At 40.5% G+C, this 18,742-nt stretch overlaps 1 protein-coding gene across 3 annotated transcripts in view; it reads left to right on the top strand.

Annotated features, from left to right (window-relative positions):
* Positions 1-18,742, top strand: part of FAT1 (FAT atypical cadherin 1) — a 125,361-nt gene that overhangs the window by 66,829 nt on the left and 39,790 nt on the right. For all 3 annotated transcript variants that reach the window (XM_025886264.2, XM_073902339.1, XM_073902340.1), the window contains exons 4-6: positions 12,426-12,487; positions 15,794-16,123; positions 16,478-16,688. In XM_025886264.2, coding sequence (XP_025742049.2) covers positions 12,426-12,487; positions 15,794-16,123; positions 16,478-16,688 — 603 coding nt within the window. The remainder of the gene's footprint in view (positions 1-12,425; positions 12,488-15,793; positions 16,124-16,477; positions 16,689-18,742) is intronic.

Below are 18,742 nucleotides of genomic sequence, written 5' to 3'. Positions count from 1 at the left end.
TATTTTTCATGTGTCTCAATATATTCTTGTGTCACACACACACACACACACACACACACACACACACACACACACCCCGCCAACCTTTTAAGAATGGTAAAAGCCATTCTTAGCTTGCAAGCCATTCAAAAACAGGTTGAGGTAGTTTTCTGGCTCCTGATATGTTGAAGTATTTACTGGTTGGACTAGTTAAGTTGTTGATTTATTTCTCAGGGGTAGACTTTTTGATCAGGTAAAAATTGAGAATTTTCCCCACTGCTAAGCAGTGAGTACTTACAAAACAGAATCTGTGTTTTTCTTCTCCAGGTTATTAAAATTATTCTTCAAAGAATAGTAGTTAGGGTATTAGTTATCACAGTCAAAAGCTCAGGTAAGATTTAGCAAGTTGATGACAGACTATGAGATCTCCTCTGAGAAAAAAACTTCTTCTCGTTAAAAAATATTTCCCAGTTTTGAGATTCTCACACTTTTTTTTTTTCTTGATGGTGTTGTATCCTGTTAAAAGTATTTCAGAGCTTGAAATTCCAGCTCTCAGAGTTGACTGTATGTATACTTACAAATCTTGACCACTTCCTCCATTTTTGTTTTTTGTTCTCCTTCTCTCATTCTGAGTTAAGAAATTCATGGTTCCAAGTACCAGGTGACAGCTTCTTAGGCTTTGTAGAGGACCACTTTATACGGGGCCTTGTTTTTCATTCATGTATTTACATGTAGGATGGACTATTTAATGTAGAATTATTTTAAGTTCAGTAGGAGACGTTTATTTGATTACAGATAGATTTGGTGGTGGTTATATAAATCAGATACATACATATATGTGTGTATGTGTGTCTGTGTCGTTTATGTGTAGTAATCCCTAATGTGTGGTGAAGACTTAAAATTCTATGACTCACAGGTTTTGCAAGTATGCCGGGTACTCATCCGTGTTCTAGTCCAGTAGCACACGGCCTCTCTCTCTCTCTCTCTCTCTCTCTCTCTCTCTGTATATATATATATATATATATATTTTTTTTTTTTTTTCCCCCCTCAAAGTCAATGGCGTTTTATGGTGGCTGGAACGGAGTCCAAACAAAGTGCAATAGGAAGTCGCTACAGCTGCAAACAAGTTCCAAGGGTTTCCGGTAACATTTGATAGCCACAAAGGAAGGAAATAAAGGACCAGTCACTTTACAAAGGCAGGAATTCATTTAAGGAGGGGGGAAAAAAAGTTTACCTCTTTGTGGTCTTTTGCCAAAGACGTGCAGATATTTTAAAAGATTTTTCTTGTCTGTTCCTCCTGCTTGCTTTTTATTTTATAGTAAAATAAAAAAAGAGTCTGAAAGAAGCAAAGTTTTGTTCAGTGCCTTTTTTGCACATGTTGAAGTAGATAGGCTTTTCCTCCTAAAATCTGTTTATCTTGAATCCTTAGGATAAGTTTTATTAAGGGGTATTCTGGGTTGTTTCCCCCCCCCATATGTTGCTGAATATTATTTGTTAAAATTACCTTAAGGACCAGTATTTTAAGATTTTCCATTTACGTGCCTTTTTTGTCAACGTGATGTGAACCTCATGAAATGGGTTGGGTTTCTTTCCCTCTCTGCCTCTGGTCTGTCTGACATTTATAGGAATGTCGAAGGCAATTCCCAGTAAATTGCATTTGGCTTTTGATCTTGTGTTTACCTTAGGTTTTAATACCATGAGGTTTCGACAAGAAACAGTAAAATAGCATTAAAGCCAGAAGAGAAGTCTTGGAGACATCAGGGTATAAATTGGTATAAATTCCTACGCAGCCACTACCTGTGTGTGACTTTAGATTGGTCATTTGATTCATTTTCTAAGGGTTTTCTCTGGGACTCCGAAAACTTGAGCGGAGCGAGCTCCGAGCACCTTTGCAGCCTTGACAGCTTGTGAACAGAATTCCGTTCTTGGCTCTGAGCTTACTCCTGCCAGCACCAGGACCAGAGGCCGCGGCTGCCAGAGGGGCTCTCGGCGGTGCGGTTACACGCAGTCTTCCAGCACCACCTAAATAAAGACGGCGCAGTCCCGCAGAGTGTCTCTGAGCTCATAGTCTGAAGCTCCGAGGGGATGGATGTGGAGTGATAAGTCTGGGGAAAAGGGAGCGTTCTCTCTCAGCCTAGAAGGCGATCTGTGTTTTTAGAATGGGGCTGGGGTAGCGATGCCCAGCCTCCCTGCCTGTCTTTCCAAGTCCGCTCTGCCTTGTTAGTGTGGGTGCTTGTCTGCCGGCTCGGGGTGGGCATTCAGTTTTGGCTTAGGGCTTGAGGGCCGGGACAACCCGTATTCATTTATTATATCCATCCTGGAACCACACGTGGTACCGAGTGTGCAGTTGCTGCTTAAGACTCCCTTGACAGTTGACAAAGATTTAAAAAATGGTGGAATTCAAATGGTTTTCATTTCACCTGTTGGAAGGGGAGTCTTTAAAGTTGGAGCAGAGAAATGCTGTCTTTGGTCTAGGTTCCCTCCCTTCTGCCTGCGGTACCCTCTGCCAACCCACGGCGTGGTAGTCCTCAGGACTCGAGCTGGGATCTTTGTAAACTGCAGTCATCAGCCTTGTTCTGAGAACATTTTCATTTTCATTTTTCTTTTCGTTTTGTTTTCTTCTTTTTCCTTTCCTTTCCTTTTTTTTTTTTATTTAAGATTTTATTTATTTGGCAGAGAGTGAGCAAGCACACGCAGGGGGAACAGCAGGGGGAGAGGGAGAAGCAGGCGCCCCACATTTTCCTTTTCCTAAAGCGGGTCGGGAACAGATCTGTGAGGTAGAATGTTCTATGGAAAACCGTTTACTGAGTGACAGGTATGTACTACATGGCATTCTGTGGTTACTGTCTCATGCTTTCCTGTCTCACGCTTTCCTGTCTCACTGTTTGCCTGGCTTTAATACTTCATTAAAAAAATGAGAATAAAGGGCTGCCTGGGTGGCTCAGTCGTTAAGCGTCTGCCTTCGGCTCAGGTCATGATCCCGGGGTCCTGGGATCGAGCCCCGCATCGGGCTCTCTGCTCGGCGGGAAGCCTGCCTCTCCCTCTCCCACTCTCCCTGCTTGTGTTCCCTCTCTCGCTGTGTCTCTGTCAAATAAATAAATAAATAGATAGATAATCTTTAAAAAAAAATAAAAAATGAGAATATGTACTAATTGTGTTTCCTCCCTGGTGTTCCATATGCGTGATAGCTTAATGAACTTAAAGCAGGCTATATTTTAGTAATGCACCATGGAAGTTTAAAAAAGAAAAAAATCATCCAGGAGCCCAGAATTTAGCATGCATACCCCATAAAATTCTAAAATGCTTTTGTTTAACTTCTGATCTCTCATACCTTCTCTGTTTATTTTGTAGGGTTTATGTTAATTTTTCCTGGCAGTAGGCATTTTACTGTTTTGTTTTTTTTCTTAGCCTGTAATGTATTTCGAGGAATGAGAGGTCATTATGGCTAAACTAGAAAAGATTGTTGTGGCAAATGTAGGGCAAGCACAGGTAAATTTTTCCTGACAGAGAATATTTTACTGGGCAAATGGTTTTTGAAACATTTTCTCTTATTATTCTCATGGTACCCTGAGGCCCGTGGTGCTTGTTAAATGAACTCTTAAAAGAGCAGGAAGATAAGAGAGGGGGAAAAAAAGGCAGCGAGAAATTGTTCCGGTTTATTCAGAATAAAAGGGTTTCTTCCATCTTGGTTTTTAGTTGAAACAACTTTCTAATAGGACTTAAGCTAGTATTTATAATTATTAATAGGGTTATTGAAAAATATTTAGGCATTTTTTATTTCACTATTTTACTGTGGGGGAGGACAGACTATGAAAAATAATACAATTAAAGATATGACTGATGTACAATATTATATTGCATATTTTATATATTAATTAAATAGAAGACCTACCTCACGTGTGGTTCTCAAACAGAGTGGTTTAGGAGGTTCCCGCCAGAACTGAGAGTCTGCTTCCTCTTCTTTTAAAACACCCTTTGGCTCTAGCAAGCTTAGTTTTTACAGGAAGAGTACATTTTAGAAAGTATGATACACTTCATTAAACTTTTGTTAAAAAATATATTAGAGGGGCGCCTTCGCGCAGTCGCTAGCCTCCGACTCTTGCTTTCAGCTCAGGTCATGATCTCATGAGTTGTAGGTTTTGAGCCGCACCTCGGGCTCTGCCCTGGGTGTGTGGGGCCTGCTTGAGATTCTCTCTCCCTCTCCCTCCACCTCTCCCCTCTCTCTATAAAAAGAAGTATTGGGAAAAACGATAAAAGATCTACTGTCATAAATTTAAGTTTTAATTTTTTATTATATATGTGGCTGGATACTCCAGATTTAAAAAGCAAATCCTTTATTTAAGACTTTCCAGCCTAAAATTAGTTTTCAACCAATAAACATTTCTGTCTTCTCACACTTGATTTTTTAAACCATTTTCATGTTTAAATTTCTTTAAATAATACACTTGTTAAAAGATTTCCATAATAAAGAACTGTATTAAGTAAAACGTGAAAGTACCTTTTCTTCTCTTCCTTTGGCTCTCATTCCATTTCTCAGAGGGCACCCACTAGTAATTTGGGGTTTAGCCTTTTATGAAGGTGTGTACACATATTACGTATCATAGATACATATATTACCTTTTTAGTTTTTGTAATACTTGTCTAAAACTTGCTTGAGCAATGTTGTTTTTATAGCCTACTCACTGGGGTATTATGGTTTTATTTTAATCGTGCTTAGTGTTGCTGATTCTTAAAGCACACTGATTGTCCTGGGAGCAGTCCTTGCTAAGGTAGGGGTTGAAAGCAGAAAGGTAGAAACCAGATTTCCAGATCATGGTAGGAGCAACTCCACAAGAAATCACCGTGTCCTCCCTGAAGATGCCTAAGTCTTAAACTAAATGCATGTTTTACCACCAGATGTGCCACGTTAAAGTTCTTAAATTTAGTAAAGAACAAAATATATTAAAGTGTTTCAGCAGAATCAGTGGAGAAAATGGTTGAAAATAATAGACCCAAACTGCATGCCTACAGTCAAGGGCTAGTCACAATAGTGCTGTGGTTAATAAATCATTGTGAAAAGGATACAGAGTCTTGAGGACATCCACAAAAGGAGCCAGACTGGATGCCTAGAGGTAATCCTAGAATAATGTAAGAAACTCCTGTGTGTTCACTGAATAATTTTGTGGTGTGATCATTATACATATTAACTTGGGTAATGATGATCTACACACTCAAGAGTTATTTGTGTGAGCTAAGAGTTTGGGCTCTGGGGTCAGATGGACTTAGGGTTACATCTTTGCTTTGCCACTTACTAGCCTTGTGATTTTACCCCCTCAAAAGCCTCAAATATCTTAATATAGTCTATTAGTAGCTCCCCTATGGGGTTGCTGTGATTATTCATTGACAATGACCTATATAAAATGCTTAGCCCGGAGCCGGATCCCTGGAAGCACACCATTAGGTTGCCTAAAAAGTGAGCTATGAGACCATAGTTTAATACTTGACTGTACCTTTTAGGTCTAAGAGCTATTTCCTTAAATGAATTGCATGCCTTCAAGGACATGGCTTTTATATGTGTGTCTCAGAGTGACATGTTTGGGGAAGACGTTCTGAAAAAAATAGTTTGAGTAACTTTTAAAACAGACTGAACAAGTGGGTGACTGAGTTAGTAAGCCTATGACATCATCACTGCTTATGAACACACATGTCCTTGGTTAATTTTTAGTTCTTAGAAATCATCAGAAACCAAAAATATAAGTTGGTAGAATATTGATCCCCCCCCGCCGAAAAAAAGTCTCTAAACACAGAGACTTGATTTTTAGGTGTTTAGGTGAAGCTGTAAACGACCAGCAAGGACCAGGTTTCTTCGTCCCCAGCTGAGCCCGTGAAAAAGGAGACTAGTGAAAGGGAAGGGATGTAAGGAAGGGGGAGCATTGTGGAGCGGTGGCACTAGCATGTCCGAATCTTGGACATGTTTGCTTTTTCACTCTTTAAGACCGATATTTACAGAATTTAGATGTTGATAGCAAATGTATTTGCCATTGAATGACTGTTTCAAATTCTAACCACAGGACAAGATTTTAGGTATTGTATGTGTCAGTTTTTGGTTTTGACAGGGATACTTTGAAAACTGGATCTTCCCTAAAAGAGCAGATATGACTGACTATTTAAATTACTTAAGCTAACAAAAATTCAGCCACATGTCCAGTGCTTAGTGGCCACATATGCTGGGGGCTGTCATAGTGGACGGTGCAAATTGAAGAACTTGCCCATCACAGAAAGTTCTGTTGGACACCTGCTTTTCTAGAATATATGTTGCTGTAGTTCATGCACTATTATAAAATGAGCAAAAGGATACAAAAGCCAAAGTAGTTGCAGGGGTTAGAGGAAAATAATCAGAGTAATGGGAAATGTGAATTAGGTGAGTAGACTTTTTTCTCCCCATTCCTTGATCTTTCCCCTTCCTCTGCTTATTCTCAAGTAGAGTAATTAGAAAATGGTTCAAAGTAAATTTCCTGCCAAGCAAGGTGAACACAAGGCCATACTTTTTTCCCTCTAAAACCAAGACTTCCTCCCCCCGCCCCCACCCAGTTTTGTTTCTTTAAAAACTCCTCTCTCACTGATCATCAGTATTTGCTCTCTCATTGTGGTTGGACCTTAATCCTATTCAGAAATTTTTTTTCCCCTCCTTCTTCTCTGGCTTTTGTCTAGTTACATCCGCAGCACTGATGTTTCAAACCATTTTTTATAGAACCAGATCTTTCAGTTCCCCCCCACGTTTCTCTCATTCTTACTGTGGACTTCCGACTCTGATGCTCTGGGTGTATTGAACTCCCAACTCCCCCACCTTGTTGAAAGACCTTGAGTAAGCAATCTAATCTCTCTCAGCCTGTAAAAATGTTAAAATTTATTTTTTATGATACAGATATCACCACTTATATACATCTGGATTAAATGAGATAATTTATTTAAAGCTCCTAGCATAATACCTTGGCATGTAGTAAGTCAGATAACAATTGGAGATGAGGTCTTTGGATGCATTATTTAGCTCTGGCTGTATAGCAAACCATCCCAGAATTTGGTGGCTTCAAACAACCGCGTTTAGTGGAGGATTCTGCTGGGCAGTCTGGTCTTGTTCAGGCCTGACCCATCTTTCATGCAGTGGTGGTCACTTGGCTGGCAGGCTCTGAGGCTGCCCGGTCCTGGATGGCCTCACTTGCATATTGAGTGGTGGGCTGGTTGTCTGCTGGAACAGTAGATGGCTAGGCTATAAATGTCTCATCATCCTGCCAAGTTAAAGCTTTCTTGGAATACAGGGCCCTTGCTCTCTCCCTGTGTTCTATATGAACCCTACACTCTAGTCTAACTTTCGTATTGTTTCCTGAATGTGGTCTTTGCCTTCACCCTTGTTTCTTGAAAACAAGACTCTGTCTTAATCATCTCTGCATTCTTAGTGCACTGCACAGAACAGTTGAATGAATACCTAAATATAGCTCCTCCTTTGTGGACTGTCTCACATGATCCTCACCTACTAATTCTTTGCTGTTCACTTTTCTGTGCTACCTGCTTTGTGACGTCCATTTGATCTCTTAAACTTTGGGAAGTTTGGAGATGGTTTTTGGTATTGATTTATAAGAAATGTCAAAGAGTAAAATTTTATATTGAAACAGTTAATCTAACAATCTTTTCTTAAATGAATTCTCTTCTCTAAATTCTAATGTGGCCTTGGAAAGCTATGAATAGTTTTTTTAATGATCATCAAACACAGGAAAGGTTGGCTTCTTAGTTTTACATACATTTTTGGGGTAAATTGGTAGCTGCTACTGGTTGAGAATATAATGTATTTGCTACCTCAGTTCACCTACATTTGTAATAGTATTGGTCTACACAATGCGATGTTTTTCTAGGCCAAGGAAAGAAACTTTCTCTCTTTTCATTTCTATTTTTAATTTCATAGCGCTCTGCCGAAAAGATAAAGCACAGAGTTACCAAAGGGAGCACTTGCACGTACGTTTTCTTGCTTTTGTCCACTCTGTTTTACTTTCTGATTTGCTTTTTTGACCTACTAAATGAATAATGATTAACTTGCTGGTGTGTGTGTGTGTCTTAAACTTTATGTAAGTCGTAGTTCAGAGTTTATGGAGACTTGAAATACCAAAGTGCAGGAAATTATGCAGTGTGAGGTGATGGGGAGGAAAAGAAACCCCAAACACTCTCATCGGGGCCTCGGGAAAACTAAACTCGAATTCTGGCTCTGATAATGACTCGCTGCTGGTGGCCTTGAGACAGTTTAACTTCTCTTTGGCTCAGACAGCTGGGCTCGATAATCTTTAAGGTTTCTCTCTAGCTCTGAAGTATCATGCTGTTTCTATCAAATATATGTCCTCCTGGGATTTTGTATTAAATATTACAGATGAGCACAACTGTTTAAAATGAAGGAAATGGATATACTTATTGGGATATTTAATACCTACAGGGTAAATAACGTGTCCTGCGTATGTAGGAAAAGTATACTTTTTTTTAAGATTGTATTTTTTTTATTTTATTATGTTAATCACCATACATTACATCATCAGTTTTTGATGTAGTGTTCCACGATTCATTGTTTGCATATAACACCCAGTGCTCCACGCAGTACGTGCCCTCTTTAATACCCATCACCAGGCTAACCCATCCCCCCACCCCCCTCCCCTCTAGAACCCTCAGTTTGTTTCACAGAGTCCATCGTCTCTTATGGTTCATCTCCCCCTCCGATTTCCCCCCCTTCATTTTTCCCTTCTATTATCTTTTTTTTTTTTTAACATATAATGTATTATTTGTTTCAGAGGTACAGGTCTGTGATTCAACAGTCTTACACAATTCACAGCGCTCACCATAGCACATACCCTCCCCAAAGTCTATCACCCAGCCACCCCAACCCTCCCACCCCCCACCACTCCAGCAACCCTCAGTTTATTTCCTGAGATTAGGAATTCCTCATATCAGTGAGGTCATATGATACATGTCTTTCTCTGATTGACTTATTTCGCTCAGCATAACACCCTCCAGTTCCATCCACGTTGTTGCAAATGGCAAGATTTCATTCCTTTTGATGGCTGCATAATATTCCAGTGTGTGTGTGTGTGTGTGTGTGTGTGTGTGTGTGTGTGTGTGTGTGTGTGTGTGTGTATACCACATCTTCTTTATCCATTCATCTGTCGATGGACATCTTGGCTCTTGCCACAGTTGGGCTATTGTGGACATTGCTGCTATAAACATCAGGGTGCACGTACCCCTTCAGATCACTGCATTTGTATCTTTGGTCGTATCGTAGCTCTAGGAAAAGTATACTTTGGATTCATCTTTTGATACAGATGTTTGTCAAGTAGGCCAGGCAGGAGGATTAGCAGGATTGAGATGTACAGAATTAACGTGGAAAGGAAACGTGAGATGCATGATGAATTCCACCGCTGATGGTGGAATTGGTGTGGCCAGAGCGTGGCATATTTGGGTGGCTTGTGGTGCGGTCCACTGCTGTAAGGTAAAACGTAATTCCCAGGATTATCCGCAGTTTTCCTCTGGTATTGTCCTGCTTCATTAGGAAATTGTGTTTTCTCATTAGGGTTCATTTTGTATGCAAATTCCACAAGAGGCATGAATTTTCCCCTTAGGGGGCACAGCACCGCTCCCCCCCCCCCCCCCCCCGCCCCCAACGCACATGCACAGCCTCCCCCTGGGGGTGGTATTAGGGAAAGAACACTGTGGCACTTTCGGTAGGATTTCTGTTGGCAGGAGTGTTGTGAATCTAGGAAAAAAGGTCATCTTGTCAGTCTGAAATGCCTTCTGTGTTAGTGAGCTATTTTACATGTAACTTAAATTTCAGTTGCCACACAAGGCTGGGGGCTACCGTATTGGTTCGCTCGGGTCTAGATCGCCATCTTCCCTCCTGTTTTGTGCTCACTCATAACATCGCTCCACGTGAGCCTGCAGAACAGTCTCCTCTTCATAAAAGAACTCCCTTTCCTGGTCTCCTTCCTTCTTGCCTCCCTGGCTCTCGTTTTAGCTTCTCTTCTAAGCTTCTCTGGCGTACTTGGAGGAGGGAATTCCTCCCTCAGATTCTCTGTCCCTGGCATCTGGGACACATGGTTTTCTTTCAGCCAAATGCTTCCTCGGTTTCTTCATGGCTTCTAAACATGGCTGTCCCCTACTTTCGTAAGATTGGCCCACCGTTCTCTTTTTTCTTCACATCCTCTTGTGGTGTAACCCGAATCTGTCCACCTCCGGCTGCTACCCTGCACTTGGGATCAGTGTCTCTCCGTGTCCCCTGGCCTCTAAATGCACGTTAAATCATCTTCTGTGAGCTCACATATAAACTAGAAATGTGTAGCATTATTTCCACATGTAGTTTCTGCGTGTGTGTCACTCAGACACCTATTTTTAATGCTGCTCTTTTATGGTTCTAAGGAATTCATGTGTTCACACATTTAAGTATTTTTTGTAGGCCAACAGAGGTATAGCAGGATGACCAGGATATACAAGGAAGGCAGTCTCTGTTCTCAGGAAGACCTTGAGATGAGGGGCTGTAGGACTGCGGGGTGAGGTTGTGGTAGAGCCAGTGTCAGAGCCTGGCACTCAGTAGCAGGACCCCAGGCCCTCAGCGCAGACCTCAGAAATGGTGTCCAGGCTGAGAGGGGAAGGAGTGCATACCAGCAACTAGGCTGAAAACCTGTAAAAAAGGAACAGTAGAATTCATCGCACTCAAATGAAATTAATGTTCCATTTGCGTTAACGGAGAATTAATTTGAAACATATGGAGAGTGGAAGTAACTACAAACCTAGGTTTGCTTTTTGTCTCTGAATTTGTAGCAGGGAGGTGGGCACTTCCCTTTGTGAGCTGTCTGGTGTGCTGTAAGTAAATTGTGAAGTGGTGACTGTTATTTGCTAATGGATAGTTATTTATTTGCTGCAGAAACGTATTTGCTGACGGATATTTGGATATTCGTGCAAGGAGTGATTATGTTCTACAGAAGCAGCACACTGTTGTGCTGTGAATGTGCCAAGTTGCCCTTGATGTTACCGTTGATAACAACTTAACAACTTTCTGATGGGCACATTAGGACAATTAGATGGGACTAATCCCAGTGATTTCCTGTCCTCCTTGAACTACTTAAAATCACAATCAGAAAGTGGTAAACTTTTGATAGGAAAAAAGAGGGATTAACTTTAAAAGGTTTTTGACTAATGAAAATCAAACCCATGCCACATTAAGCAGCGTATTCACACCATTAAGCATTGTGAAGCATTTTCCTCCCCTTTTAATCTAGAAAGATGGTTTGGGAAAAACCGCAGATTCTAGTCTACAATATAGTCTTTCGTTGTTCTTATTAACAAGAGCGCGTTGCTTCGTTGAATTGTGGGGAAGATAATGTTGATTGAGATCCCTCCTAACTGAGAAAAAAAAATACTTCAAATTAAATGAAAACACGAACCTTTCATTTACACATTTTAGAGAAGCATTTTGAATAGCCTTCAATTGGTAGTTGCCTGAAATTAGTTAGGATAATAGGGGAAAATCAGTTATACCGATTTAGTCTGTTCTTAAATATAAATTATTTGAAATACTTCCCTGTGGGGAAAAAAAACAAAAAGCTGGGCAGGAGAAAGGTTGTTCTTGGCAGTTGTCTTGCCACATAAGGTTTTACCTGAGCTTCAAATCTGACATCGGATTCATTCAACACAGGCTGTAGAGGATATTTTAGCGGTCGGGGGAATTTTGTTTGTGTTTTGTGAAGTACAGAACATATTTAATCAGTTTTAATGGTCTTCCAGGATCCAACGTATGTTGACAGTTTAGCCGACTGTTATTAAAAGTTCTAGAGAGAGAGTGAAACTATAGATTTTCTAGTTTGATAGAAAAATCAAAGAAAGAATATGGCGTTTCTTTGAGGATCATTTGTTTTCCCTTTCATTGGAAATTAACTGATACTTGAGCAGTATTTCCTGGAAAATCACATTACTTTTATAACCGTTCTTCACTTTATGAGGGTAAATGATTCAAAGGTAATAAATCATAGTCAACATTAAATTTTCCAGTGGTCCTTTTAAATATAGTTATAGAAGATTTTTCTGTCAACTGTTAATCATCACTGCAGCAGTGAGAGAAATCTGAAATCCTGGATAGCTTCATCTTTTTAAAAATCTCTTCTGACAAAATGTTTATTCAAACCACTGAACAAACAAAAAATGTAACTGATTTCAGTTTTGCCACTTTCTTCATCCTTCTGTCATTTGTCTACTGTGTTTAAGAATCATTAAAATGAGAAAGTATGTTGTTTGTAAATAAAATAATTGAACCTGGATTAATAATTTTTCCCCCTTTGGAATCCAGAGATTTGCTCAGACTTTTAAACTCAGTGTGGTGTCAGTGACAGTCAATTACAAAATTGACTTTATCTGTAAGGATTAATGAACTGTTAATCATTTTGTAGGTCTTATCACAACGACGTCAAGGAAACTAGACCGAGAGCAGCAAGATGAACATATATTAGAAGTAAGCATTTCTTTTTTTTTTTTTTTTTTTTTTTTTTTTTTACTTATTTAAAAGTTTTATAAATATCATGGGAAGGAGCATTCTTCTTCACATTCACTAGTATTCATAACTGTTATGATTTTGTTATGTTAGCTCCTGGTCATTATTAACAAGGGAAATAAAAGGGAAAGGAAACTTTTGTGAGCGTAGTTCATGTCCCCTTAAATCCCTTTCTGTCCCCAAAACACAAGATCATTGTGTAAGTTCCACTCTAATTTTTGTGTGCACATACAGAGCAAACAAACTGGAAACAATATTATTTACGTTTCCTTTTCATTTACATAAGAGATACTTTCTCTTTATGCCTTCTTCATCTTTTTCCTTAGTATTCTGTTTTCGGGATATGTTTATGATAATATTAATAGATCTAATTCAGCTGTGGTTAGTTTCTGGTTTTTGTCATTGTTCTTAAGTAATTGCATTGTTTTTACATTTTAAACTGAATTGTAGAAAGTTTGTGGTTTTTAAACATTTCTGACATAAAAGATTGAAGACTGATACGTGCTTTTCTAAGATGGTCTCTTTTGACGGGCTTCTCGTGCTCATGGCTAATTTAAAATGCCTTTCTAGTCCCTGAAAGGAGAAACACGGCTTGCCATATACTGGTTTGCTGGTGGATGGTAGGCACGTTTCAGGAGCAGGGATAGGAATCACGTGGAGGGGGAAGGTAGAGGGTCATGTCGAGGTCAGGTGTGATGCGACTGCTGGGTGCCAGGACCTACAAGCCAGGAAGAGGCTGAGAAGAGGCAGTTGGGAGAGTTTCCCTTGGAGAGGGAAACTGAGCAGAGCAGACATGAAACCTCTTGACTTTCCTCTACTGCACGTTAAGGGCCACTGTTGATCATTGGAGCCAGAGAAGACCCAGTGCTTGTTGGGTTGTGAGTTACCTGCACGAGTCTTCCATTCTACTAGTGTGGGTACTTGAGAAAGTCCAAAACTGTGGTTTATTAAATTATTTTTATTAATACTTCTCCCTTTTTATATTATCACTATTCATAATTCTACCTGCTTAATTTCATTTCATCCTTAGTCAATTTTCTAACTTTGTCAATAAAATATTTACTTTTTATAGCTCTATAGTGTGTACACATGAATATCCTGTCTAGAAAAGGTGGTTTCACAACCACCATTACAGTTAGTAATTGCCTTTTTTTTTTTTTTAAGATTTTATGTATTTTGAGAGCCAGAGAGAGAGAGAGAGAGAGAGTGCGTGCGCGTGCACGCGAGCAGGGGGAGGGGCAGGGGAGAGAGAGAATCTTCGAGCTGACTCCCTACTGAGCGCAGGGCCCCATGTGGAGCTCGATCCCAGGACCCCGAGATCATGACCTGAGCCGAAATCAAGAGGCGGATGCTTGACCAACTGAGCAACCCAGGTGCCCTTACAGTTCATGATCTCTTCATGTGTTACATCTGAGTGTTAGTCATAAGTTGTACAGTTAGTTCCCTTAAATTCATTTTCTTTCTGTTAGGGCAGAGTTTAGAATTTTGATTCGGTCCCTGCAGTGATTGACAGAAGGAGAATATGGTTCCTGAAGAAAGGAAGCAGGTGGTACGCTCTCTGGGGCGGCAGGTCCCAGGCATTGGCATCTTGCTGCGGCCGCACCCTGGTTAGACCCACACTGGACACCTGTTTGTTGTGTGCCTCCCTCCAGAGCTGCCTTTTTGCAGGAAATGTCCGAGGCTGGATGGGACCTAAGTACAAGTCCTAAGTACAAGTCCTAAGTACAAGATACTTAGGACTTGGCGGATAGCATGAAGACGTTGATGGGAAATAAACCTTTGTAATGGGTTGTCATACGTATGTTGTATGTTTTCTGTAGTCCTTTATGGTGGTGGATTTGAGGACCAACGCCAGCATTGATTTGACTATCTTAAAGAAGAGTTTTTTTTCCCAATCCCATGTTAAAAGCTGTGTTACTGGCTTCTGGTTCTTGAACCCAGCCTTAAGAACATTTTGGTGATGATTACCACAAAACATAGTGCTCGCTTGTATTTTTCTTTAATTTTCTCTCTTTTCCCTGAAGATCATATGAGAATTGATCAAAAGGAAGTAATAATTGTACATTCTGTTTTATTTTGAGAATGTGGGGAGGTAAATCATATACTTGAAGCAACTGCTTAAATATTCTTGGCAAGTACCATCAGGATATATTCACATTTCTATAAACAACAGGATTTATATTCACCAAGCTTTTAAAAAAAATTCCACAGAAAACTTCAGTGTACTTTAATATTTTTATTATTTCAACCATTATTTTTGGAGGATGTGGTGAGGGAAAAATAGCTATTCCAAAGGTCGTTGCTTTTAACGTCCACACCAAAGTAAAAGTGGACGTTTGATTCGGGGAGAGACCATTGATATGGAAGCATTCACCACTGTAGTCCTTAAGACTCGGATTTTTATTCCTAAACTGAATACATGAATAATTAGGATGACCATTACTTTACGTTTCTTTTACTGAAAATCTTACTTAATAAATGGGTCTGAAATGAAAATTTTTGTATCTGCTGTACTAAGCGTGGAGGACTTCTGAACAAGAAAAGAGTCAAACAAAACAAAATGATGACAGCTAGTATTAAAAGGCATGCTCCTTCACATATATTTTAAATTGATGATTTAGCTTGCTTTATTTTTGAGGCTTAAAAATGAAAGTTTTTAATGCAGCATGTGGAGATTTTATTTTATTTTTTTTAAGATTTTATTTATCTCTTTGACAGACCAAGAGAGACAGAGAGGGAACACAAGCAGGGGGAGTGGGAGAGGGAAGAGCAGGGAGCCCGACTTGGGGCTCGATCCCAGGACCCTGGGATCACGACCTGAGCTGAAGGCAGACGCTTAATGACTGAGCCACCCAGGCGCCCCTGGAGATTTGATTTTTAAGTGCATAGAGTGTATGTTACTCTTTAGCCGACTCTGTTTGGCATAAAAATAAGTTGTTTTTGATAGCTTGCCATTTCGGTGACATCCGTGTTGTAGCTGTAGGAGTGCAGGGAGAGGTGGTGTGGTGAGGGGAGAGCCAGGGGCTCACGCTGCCCCTTCCTTGGCCCTCGCCTCGCTCCCCCTGTCCTGTCTGGAACAGGACACATCGTTGTCTTGCCTCCCCACAGGGCTGTTGTCAAAGGAGGGACGGTGGTGCGTGTCATAGTGTGTGTGAACTCTGCAGGTCTCTGCAAATGCGGTTTATCATTAATTAGGAGCAAGACAGTCACTTTTTATATAGTTATATTTTAAAAAACATCTGTTGATCTGTTACCTTTCAAAAACAGGTTACTGTGACCGACAATGGTACCCCCCCCAAATCCACCATTGCAAGAGTGATTGTGAAAATCCTTGATGAAAATGACAACAAACCTCAGTTCCTACAGAAGTTCTACAAAATCAGACTCCCAGAGCGGGAAAGACCAGAACGAGAAAGAAACGCCAAGCGCGAGCCCATCTATCGCGTGATAGCTACGGACAGAGATGAAGGTCCCAATGCGGAAATCTCTTACAGCATTGAAGATGGAAACGAACATGGCAAATTTTTTATTGAGCCCAAAACCGGAGTGGTTTCATCCAAGAAGTTTTCTGGAGCTGGAGAATATGATATTCTTTCAGTGAGTTAGGATCTAGTCTTTGATTTTCTCACGTACTTTGTTCGTCTGGTCTTAATGTGACTTCTCTGAAAACGTTCTCTCTCTTCAGTAAGTGGCCTCGGTGTTTGTGACCTAACGTCGCGAAGTGTGGCTTTTCGTTTGGCCTTCTCAGCTGTTGCTCCAGTTATTACCTATGTTGCCTGTGGCATGAAGAGGTTGCTCTTTTTAATCAAACCGTAAACATGGGGAATATACAAATAACAGAAACTTAAGTGTTTGAAATTGGCTCAGTTTGAGACCAAACCAGTCTGTGCCTCGGTTATAGGATGTAACTTCTAATTGGCTCCCTTCATCCCCTCTGCTTATATTTCATAGATTAAGGCGGTTGATAATGGTCGCCCCCAAAAGTCGTCAACCACTCGACTCCATATTGAATGGATCTCCAAACCCAAACCATCAGTGGAGCCGATTTCATTTGAAGAACCATTTTTTTCATTTACTGTCGTGGAAAGCGATCCGGCGGCTCACATGATTGGCGTGATATCTGTGGAGCCTCCCGGCACGCCTCTTTGGTTTGACATCACTGGTGAGTATTCCTCACAGTTCTCACCGTCCTTGCCCAGGTTACACTGAGGAGAGAGCCTGTTTTTTGGTTTCCTGACTTTTGTTTACATCTCCGCATTTAAAATTGGGAATCAGACTTAGAAATGGAGAGTTTGTCTTAAATTGCAGTATTTTGATTGCAAAATGTTTTCTAATATTCAGCATGTACTAAACTTGTTTAAAATCGGGGCGGTGCATATACCATATCCTTAATGTAAAAATAAGGTTTTCAAAAGTACATGAAGGAGTTAGAAACCTGAGTGTTTTGGTCCAAAAGCACAACTTCTTAATTTTCCCTCTTGATACATAACATATGGCACATTGCTGTTTTTAGTGAATATGGTTTGAATGCTTGAAATAACTGTGTGACTGTCACATGTCAGTATTTTATAGGGAATAATCTTACGGATTTTAGTTGCATAACTTAAAAATGAGAGTGCTAATTATGGCCTTCTCAGTTTTATTTACCACATTCTGGGAATGTGGGAAGTGGGGGTCAGGAGATTCATTGACCCTGTGATAAAGATCATATGCCTACGTCAGTTTTTCGTTTTTCCTTTTCATGTAATTGCGTTTAGACGTAGAACGTATTCCCTTACTCTCCCATACTTAAAAAAAAAAAAATTCACATTAAACTTCGACGTCTTTGTTTTTTAAATGCTATTTCCTCATGTTATTTTAATCATCAGGATCTTTAAAAGCATAAGTATGGATTGTGACTCATCTCTAGTTGGTCCTTTAGATTCCTCTTCCCTCCTCCAGCCCTTAGCCACCCTCCCCGCGAACTGCCGTGTCAGCATTTGAAGTGGCTGGGAAGTGGGGCCGCCGGGCTGGAGGGGGGGGGGGGTGCGGGCTTTACCTCTCTCTCCCGCTTCCCCCGCCATATGGTTCGGCTGCGTGCCCAGCTTGGGGCAGTGTATGAAATCGTAGAGGTCATCCACATCTCTGAATCCCTTCCTTCGGTTTTAAAGAAGAAAGGTGATTTTCACAGTGAACTACAGCCAAAATCGCTTGTTTGCTCCCTGTTAAGTCCCGTCACACTCACAGCGCAGCCAGGCCCCCCGCTGTGCCGTGCGGACCGCCGACCACCTCTGGGGCAGGTCCCATCGATTCTCTCCCTTGTTCTGTGCTTGCCTTCCATGCTTGCTTCCTTGTGGCTGTGCCAGGAGACGCACTGGCCAGAGAAGTGTTTTCCATCCTTCAGATGACTTGTGACCCGAACTGTTCAGCAGAAGGTATCTGCTGAGATCCCATAATTTGCCTCAGATTATGAGATCTAAAAGAAAAGCATCAGTTTTTAAAACCTTTTTTATTTCCAGTGACTCTCTTCCATTGCCCCTTGTTTTCGTGGCATGCCCATGGTCACCCGTTCCAGTTGCAAACATGCTGACTTCTAAGACACCCCGAGACCATCCTTAGTTTTAGGTTTCACTGAAGATTTTTTTTTTTAATATGTGTGTCATTTTACTTTTTGGTAAGATTTAGTAATAGAACCTCATCATGACATTAAGACTTTATTTTCATTCCATGTCACTTCATTGATAAAAGTATCTCAAGTTCAGTGGATGTGGAAAGAGTTTTATCTAGAACATAATTGGGAATGCATTTGGATAATGTCCGCAGCACAGAAAATTTTGCTTCGTTAAGCTTTGTGTTTGGCAACAATGGGGAACATTTCTTTTTAAGTATAGAAGAGCCAGGACTAATTGATGTTAACTGCCACGATTTTTTTCAGAGTTAACATTTGTTTTTAATGGTTAATGTATTAGGGCAGTATGCTTCAGGTGTCACAGATTTTTTCTGAGTAATTAAACATTTAAATGGCTGACTCTGGTTAGTAAAGGATGTTATATATAGCTAGTGGGATATATAAATTAAAGACCTATTCAGAACCCCTGAAAAAGCAAATGGAAAGTAAATCATTGGCAATATTAGCAATGGTTCTCCATCTTCGGAGTTGCTTTCTTGCTTTCCTCTCAGTAGCTTCCCTTGACAGTTAGGGCGCAAGTTTGCATTAGTAGCCACTGTCTTTCTCAT

The sequence above is a fragment of the Callorhinus ursinus genome, unplaced genomic scaffold (assembly GCF_003265705.2).
Source record: "Callorhinus ursinus isolate GAN/ISIS: 27379988/994484 unplaced genomic scaffold, GSC_fseal_2.0 scaffold17, whole genome shotgun sequence".
Taxonomy (NCBI): domain Eukaryota; kingdom Metazoa; phylum Chordata; class Mammalia; order Carnivora; family Otariidae; genus Callorhinus; species Callorhinus ursinus.
The sequence above is the reverse complement of the archived record's forward strand: the minus strand, read 5'-3'. Positions and strand labels throughout refer to the sequence as shown.